Below are 8,215 nucleotides of genomic sequence, written 5' to 3'. Positions count from 1 at the left end.
TAACCTTTTCTGTTTTAAGCAAGCTACTTGATGTGGATACTGTTATATTTTGACTTTTTTACCAGCCAAAGAGTTGTCTAAAATGGTAGCACCATGGTTTACACTTCTGTGCTCTGTTTGCCTCCATAATGACAGTTTTCATGAAACTTCTACAGTTAGTATTTGAATTGCATCTTTACATTTTTCTTTTAAATTCAGAATTCCAGAATTATTACTAGTATGTCCTATCTAGTGTTTTAGTTGAAGAGTCTCTTTTTTATTTGACTTTATTTTTGTCTGTGTACAAATGTATATTATTAAATGTTGATTTTGTATTTTTCCCCCTCCCACTTTTATATTTGCAGTGAATCCAAACAAGTCACATTTTTTTCATTTTGCTGGGAACAGGAAGCATGAGGCTGAAGATAACTCTTTTGAAAGAACCAAAACATATCCTTTTATTACTTTCTTCTTTTTGGTATTGTAGTTGGAGATAGGATTTTTTTTTTACATAGCAACTTGGTTTAAATTATTTTTTAAATATTTGAGTTTATATGTGATCAGATCTGAACTGTTTGCTCTAAATTTTATTTTCAAATTCTTATTGCAATTTTTCTTATTCACGTATTTATGTACAGATAAAATAATTTATATCTAGTGAAACCTCAAAAATTCATTCCTCTTCTGTTATTGATTTAGTGTGTACTGTCGAGTTGGAACTAACTCATAGCTGACCACAGAAGGAGATTTGCCCATCTATCTCCCACAGAGAAACTGGTGGACTTAAACCGCATGACTTTGTGATTACAGTGCAGCTTCTTGCCAGTAGGCCACCAGAGTTCCCTCTATGCCAGTTAACTCATAGCTGATGTTCTCGCAGCTTTTCAGAAGCTGTAAATCACACTGGAGGAGAATGCCTATCTTCCTCCTGTGTAGATAGCTGCTGGTGAGTTAGAACCATGAGAAAGCTGAGACTTTTGTGTTAACAGCACAGCTCTCTGTGGACTGTGTCACCAGGGCTCCCTGCTTTTATCTAGTAGGGTATTCAAAACTGTGATAACATGAAGGGTAAACTGAGGAAATCTGAGCAGTCAGACATTTATTGTTTCACATGGGAAGGTGGAAACGATTATTTTCTCAAGTACATACTTCTGTGTTTTCTCACCAAGAGTTCTCAGCTGTCTAAACAGAAGTATGATTGGTCCCTCAAACGTCTTTCTTAATTCTGCATGTCTCTAAAGAGATGAACATGGAAATTGAAAGTAATCTTAGTGAAATTTTTATAGTAAATTGATGTTACCACAGTATCCAAATGGAAGAAAATTTTTGTAGTAATTAATTTTTATTCAGTTTCACAAAGTGTTGATTTTTATGGTGGGCTTGAAATAAAGAAAAATCTAGTCCTGAATTCAAACTTTAAAAGAGGCACCAATTTTGACATTTGATTGACCTTTTTGAACTCATATGTGTTCTCATTTGTATTCTTTTTTACTGCTCACATTATATAATAGGTGAAGTTATAATTCGCTTTGTTTCTCCTAAAATTTTTTTAGTTGATTACTAAAGTATGCTCTCTGGAGTTCTTGCAGTTTTGTAGATTTTTTTTTTTTTTTTTTTTCAGTTTTGTAGATTTTAACCGTGTCAATTGTCTCTTCCCTTCTCAAACAAAAACAATAATAATCCTTTTAGATTATCTTATTCTGGCAATTCTCTCATTTCTCCTGTAATTCTAGTTTGCCTACTAGTTTAAAAATACAGTGACTAAAACTGCACTATATATTCCTGATGTGCACTTTCAGCAATTTATATAAATATGCCAGTATTTTTTGGTTGATGTGTGACTATTTTCTCCCTTCTTATGTTCTAATAATTACATTGGGACAGTCTTTTCAGGAAAGATATGATGTCATCAATTTATTTTCTTCAGATTGTACTTTATATTTTTAAATCCTATTTGTACAAATCTTATATTTTTCCTGTGGTAACTTTTTACCTTTTCAGTTATTTACTTAATCTATGATTCGATAGCCTGTGGTCCATATTTATTCCCGTTTCCTAGGAAGATGATCCAACAATATGTGTTAACTGTTGAACAATATCATTAATATCACATGCAAATAAAATACTGCTGAAGATTATTCAAAATGGCTAGAGAAGTATATAGGTAGGGAAGTGCCAGAAGTTCAAGCAGGATTTAGAAGAGTTCATGGCACCGGGAATATCATTGCTGATGTTAGATGGATCCTGGCTGAAAGTAAAGAATACCAGAAAAATATCTTTTTATACCTTTTTAACTATGCAAAGGCATTGAGAAGAATGTGAGTTCAAGAGCACTTAATTGTGCTCATGCAAAACCTATAGCTAAACCAGGAGGCTATTGTGTGAACAGAGTAAGGGAACACTGCTGTTGTTAATGTGCCGTTGAGTTATCTGTGACTCATAGCGACCCTCTGTATCCTTAGCCAACCTTATTGTCTCTGACACACATATCCATTTCCCCAGTCACTTAGTCAGTTCCTCTCATCAAGGATCTTCCTCTCTTCTGCTGTCACTCTACCCTCCCACGCATGATGTCCCTTTCCAAGGACAGGTCCCCTCTTGCAACATGCCCAAAGTATGTACATGGTTGAAAATGAAGAAGTGAGTATGTCAGGTTTGTATTCTCTCTCCATACCTATTGAATCTATATGCTGAATAAATTTCTTGAAAAGTTAGACTCTGTTAAGAGGAGTTTGACATCAGGATCAGAGAGAAACTCATCAATAACCTGTCTTATGTAGATGGCTCAACCTTGTTTGTTGAAAGTGAGGAGGATTTGAAGCAGTTGTAGAAGATCAAAGAATATAACCTTCAATATAGATTACATCTCAATGTCAAGAAAACAAAGATTCTTACCACTGGGCCAGTAGGCAACATCGTTATAGATGGAGAAAAGACTGACACTGTAAACAACTTCATCTTCCTTGGATATACAGTAAACAAATAAGGAAACATTGCACTGGGAAAATCTACAGTTAGGAACCTCTCCAAATTATTGAGGAGTAATGATGTCAGTTTGAGGACCAAGGTACAGCTGATTCAGACCATGGTCTTACCAAACACTTGGTATGCTACAGACAGCTAGATAATGAGTAAGGTTGATAGAAGAATTGATGTCTTTGAACTGTAGTGTTGGAGAAGAGTACTAAACATCCAATGGACTATTGACAAGATGAACAAATATTTCTTGGAGAGGATGCAGCCAGAGCGCTTTTTAGAGCTTCACCTCTCTTATTGTGGGCATGTTGTTATGAGGGCCTATTCCTTGGAGAGAGACGTGATGCTTGGAAAGGTGAAGGGTTGGCAAAGGAGAGGAAGACCCTCAACCAGGTAGATTAATATATATTTATATATATATATATAGCTTCAATGGACTCTAATGTGTCAGGAAGTCACAGGATAGGATAGGGCTCAGATCTGTTGTTCACAGGGTCGTTATGGGTTGTATTTTGACTCAGTGGCACCTAATAACAATAATGTGATCCTTTAAAGTGTTGGGGAAAAAATCCTGCAGCATCCTGGAATAATTATGACACATTGTTTCAGTCTTTTTATTTAGAAAGAGTTTATTGACTACATACAGACCAGTTTCAGTACACATGACAAAGGAAGATCCTGCAAGACTTCTGAAATAACAGTAAGAGAACAAGCCTCACCAGGAATGATCTGGTAATATAAACATTTGGATTTAGGCAGGCAAAAACATGCTTTGTAAATGATGAACTGAAAATCCTTATGTAGATACCGTTCTGCTAGAGAAAGTAGCCTAAAAAAAAGAAAGTAGCCTGTACTGATGGAGAAAGAAAGGACTTCTTGAACTGTCGGTTGTTGCTGTTATGTGCTCTCCTGTCACCTGCGACTCATAGTGATTCTATGTACAACATATCTGAACCCTTTTCTATCTTGAGCAAACCTCATTATCTCTGACACACCTACCCGTTACCTTAGTCACTGAATCAATCCACATTATCTCGGGTCTTCCTCTCTTGCACTCTCCTCTCACCCTTCCAAACATGATGCCCTTCTTCAAGGACTGGTTCAGGAGGACAACATGCCCAATGTATGTGAGACATTCAAAATCCTTGCCTCAAGGAGCATCCTGGTTTTACCCTCTTCCAGGACAGACATGTTAGTTCTCCTAGCAGTTCATGGTATATGTTCAATACTCAGTACGGTACACAGCTCAGTGGCATCAATTCTTCTTCTCTCCCTCTTAGTCATTCATTGTCCAGCTTTCTAATACCTAGCAAATGATTGTAAAGACCATGGCCTGGCTCAGGCTGCCATCATTGCTCTTAAGTAGAGCAATGAAATGGAGTGGTTCCTGATAGCAGATTTTCCCAGTGCAATGTATCTTTTGATTTCATGGCTTCTGGTACCAAGAATGGTGATTGTGGAGCCAAGCAAGCTGAAGCTGCTAACAATTGCTTTCTCTTTTCTGTCCGAGCACCTCTACTTGCATAAAAATCATCTTGATAAAGTGGTAACTGAAAAAAAAAATGGGTTAGAGAAAGTAAACATTTCAGAATTCATGTTATCCAGTACTGTGTACCTTGTCATTGAGGTAAATGGTAACAGTTATTTTCAGAATTTAATGCATTAAGTTTGGTAGGATTTCAGTTTCAGCTGTTTTACTTAAGTTTTTTACCTTGTGGTTGCTATTTGCCATCAAGTCGACTATGACTCATAGTGACCCCATAAACAGCATATCTAAACCTTGTTCTATCCTGTACCACCCTAACAATCTCTAACATGCTTAAGCTCTTTGTTATCATTCTCTGTCAGTCCATGTTATCATTCTCTGTCAGTCGATTTTGTTGAGCTTCTTTCTCTTTTTCTCTGACCCTCCACCTTTCCCAGTATGTTGTCTTTTTCCAAGGACAGACCTCTCCTGACAACATTCCCAAAGTATGTGAGATGCCTCCCAGAAGCACGCTGGTTGCACTTTCTCCAAGACAGGCATGCTTTGCCTTTTAGCAGTCCACGGGACAGTCAGTACTCTTGTGCACCACAGCAATTCAAGGCATCAGTTTTTCTTTTGCCATCCTTTTTATTGTCCAACTTTCAGGTAACTTTTCATATGCATAGAAAGCAATTGAAAATACCATGGCTTGGCTTATGCATATTATAATGTGCCATATAATCAGATCTTTTACTGTTAGTTTTCAGTCTTTTGTTAATATTTGGGATTTTTATATTTAAAATAATACATACTTAATATACTATTTAGGTCACTCTGGTAGTATAGTCTGTAGTTAGTTTGACTTCTAACCCAAAGGCATATTACCTGTGGTTTGAAACCACCAGGTGGACAGTGGCCTCGATGAAATCTACAATCTCAGAAACCCAACAGAGGGTTGCTTTGCATTCAATCTGATTCAGTTGCAGTGATTTTATTGTAATAATTGATAATGTTGTTGTTATGTGCCGTCAAGTCACTTGTGACTCATAGCGACCATATGTACAAGAGCCCTAAACTCTGCTCTATCCTGTGCCAACCTCGCTGTCTCTGACACACCTACTCCCATTATCCCAGTCACTGAATCGATTCATCTCATCGAGGGTCTTCCTCTCCTGTGCTGTCCCTTCACCATCACAAACATGATGTCCCTCTGTAAAGACTGGTCCCTCCTTGCAACATGCCCAGAGCAAGTCAGATGAAGCTTCAGAATCCTTGCGTTCAAGGAAGGAGCAGCCTGGCTTCATCCTTTCCTGGATGAACTTGTTTATTCTCCTAGCAGTCCATGGTATATTCAGCATTCTTATCCAGCACCACAGCTCACAGGCATTAATTCTCTTTCTATCATTCCTTAGAGTAAGAGTTGTGTAACCCTGATGTGTCCACTTGCTGTACAGAGGTAACTTGTGGTTGCTGTGAAGCCAAACACTGTAACACTGATGAGTCAAATGCAAGAATGGTTACCCGTAGTGGACAGTGTTTGGTGAAGCTCCCTGATTAAAACATGCTTGGAAGCAGGAGTGGCATCCACTTCCACAATAGTTTGCCTCTGGAAACCCTATGAACTTGGAGAGAGGACTGAAGTTATACAGGAGGTGTCCAGGACTTTTCATTTATAGGGTTGCTATGAGTCGCCTGCGACTTGACAGCACTTCACAACAACAAATCATCCCTAGTCACTGTCCCGCGCACTGACACATAGCATGCAATTGTGAAGACTGTGGTCTGGATCAAGCACACCTTAAGTCTCCAGCCTGACGTTGCTGCTCTTCAGTAATCTGGAGAGGACAGCTGACTTTCCCAATGCAGTTTGTCTCTTGATTTCCTGGCTACTGGTACCAAGAGTGTTGATTGTGGAGCTAAACAAACCAAAACTGTTAACAATCTCAATCTTTTTACCGTCCTTAATGATCCTTCCAATTGGCCCAGTGGTGAGAATCTTTGTTTTTTTTGATGTTGAGCTTCAATTCATATTGAAGGCTGCAGTCCTTTACCTTCTGCAGCAAGCATTTCAGATCCTCCTCAGTTTCAGCAAGCAGGGTTGTGTCATCTGCATAACACAGATGATTGATGAATCTTCCTCCAATCCTGATGCCACATTCTTCTGCATATCACCCAGCATCCCGGATGATCTGTTTTGTATACAGATTGAAAATGCATGGAGACAAACTACATCCCTGACAGACACCCTTTCTGATTTTGAACCATATTGTGTCTCCTTCTTCTGTTCTGACTACTGCCTTGTGGTCCAAGTATAGGTTTCACATAAGCACAATCAAATGTTCTGGGATTCTCATTCTTCTCAGAGTAAACCACAGTTTGTTGTGATCCACCCTTTCAAGCTTGATGTCCTTCTCCAAGGACTGGTCTCTTCTGGCTACTTGCCCAAAGTAAGTGAGGCAGAGCTTCAAAATTCTAGCCTCCAAGGAGAGACTTGGTTTCACCTCTCCAAGACAGACCTATTTGTTTTCTTGGCAGTCCATGGTTCTATCGTGATCCTTAGTCGTTGTCCAGCTATGTGAAACATAATAAGTAATTGGGAAGACTATGGCCTGAATTAGGTGCACTTTAGTCTCTAGACTGACATTGTTGCTTTTCAGCACTTTGGAGAGGTCCCTGATAGCACATTTTCCCATTGCAATTTGTCTTTTGATTTCCTGCCTGTTGGTGCTCAGCAATCTGTAATTGTTAACAACCTCAATCTCTCCTCCTCCTATCCTGGTGCTGTTGATTAGCCCAGTCGTGAGAATCTTTGTCTTCTTGATGTTGAGCTTCAATCCGTAAGGAAGACTACAGTCTTTGACCTTCTGCAGCAAGTGATTCAGGTTTTCTTCAGTTTCAGCAAACAAGGTTGTGGCATATGCATATCATGGGTTGTTGATGAGTCTTCCTTTGATGTTGATGCCACATTTCTTATTGTAATCTGCATTTGCAAGTTTTTTTTATGAAGATTAAGACTTTTGTATGTTTTATATATCCTTAACATGGTCGACACATCAAGAGTTAGTAAGCTGTGTGGGCTGGACTACTGCTGAAGAACTGTATTCATGTGGTGACGATCATCAGATAGTGAAATGGAACTTGTTAACCAGTGAAACGAATCAAATGGTGAAGCTCCCTGATGATACTTACCCAATAGATCTTCACTGGTTTCCAAAAAGTTTAGGCATAAAGAAGCAGACTCAAGCAGAAAGTTTTGTCCTCACAAGCTCTGATGGTAAGTTTTCAATTAATGTTACATACTCATCTTTGTACTTAAAAGAACGTAATATGTTCATATTTAAAATACAAAATATGTTTGTATACTTTATCACTTTAGCTGCTTTACAAAAGTTATGGTTATAAAAAACTGGTAGCCTATCTACTGGCATGGAGAAAAATGAACTGAGTATTATGGAACTGAATCTGTACCTTTCAGTTCACTTTTACTGTGCTCACTAGCATTAAGCTGTCACTAGTTTTGATTTCTTATGTCTTCAAATTTATTTATAACAAAATGGCACTTAAAAATAATGGATATAATACAGCCTTGTTTAAGAAACAGTTTCTTAAATGTCGTTTTTAGTGTCTAGTATATTCTTATTTCCATTTAAAGAGTTGGAGATTTATTTCTTTTGATCATAACTATATAATTGGTAAATTGTCTGCCTACCTTTTTAAAAAATATTTTTAAATTTTATTTTATTAATTTTAATGAACATTTACAGAGATTTTGAATTTACATTCATTCGTTGTTGC

The 8,215-nt window shown here is 37.8% G+C and overlaps 1 protein-coding gene across 1 annotated transcript in view; it reads left to right on the top strand.

The window, feature by feature from the left end:
* The first annotated feature begins 392 nt into the window (after positions 1-392).
* IFT80 (intraflagellar transport 80 homolog (Chlamydomonas)) overlaps positions 393-8,215 on the top strand; it is a 202,906-nt gene continuing 195,083 nt past the window's right edge. The window contains exons 1-2 of the mRNA XM_006901333.1: positions 393-429; positions 7,473-7,694. Coding sequence (XP_006901395.1) covers positions 393-429; positions 7,473-7,694 — 259 coding nt within the window. The remainder of the gene's footprint in view (positions 430-7,472; positions 7,695-8,215) is intronic.

The sequence above is a fragment of the Elephantulus edwardii genome, unplaced genomic scaffold (genome assembly GCF_000299155.1).
Source record: "Elephantulus edwardii isolate Elephantulus edwardi_28Jun2011 unplaced genomic scaffold, EleEdw1.0 scaffold00320, whole genome shotgun sequence".
NCBI classification, from domain to species: Eukaryota; Metazoa; Chordata; class Mammalia; order Macroscelidea; family Macroscelididae; genus Elephantulus; species Elephantulus edwardii.
Note: the sequence above shows the minus strand (reverse complement) of the source record. Positions and strands in the feature narration are given on the sequence as shown.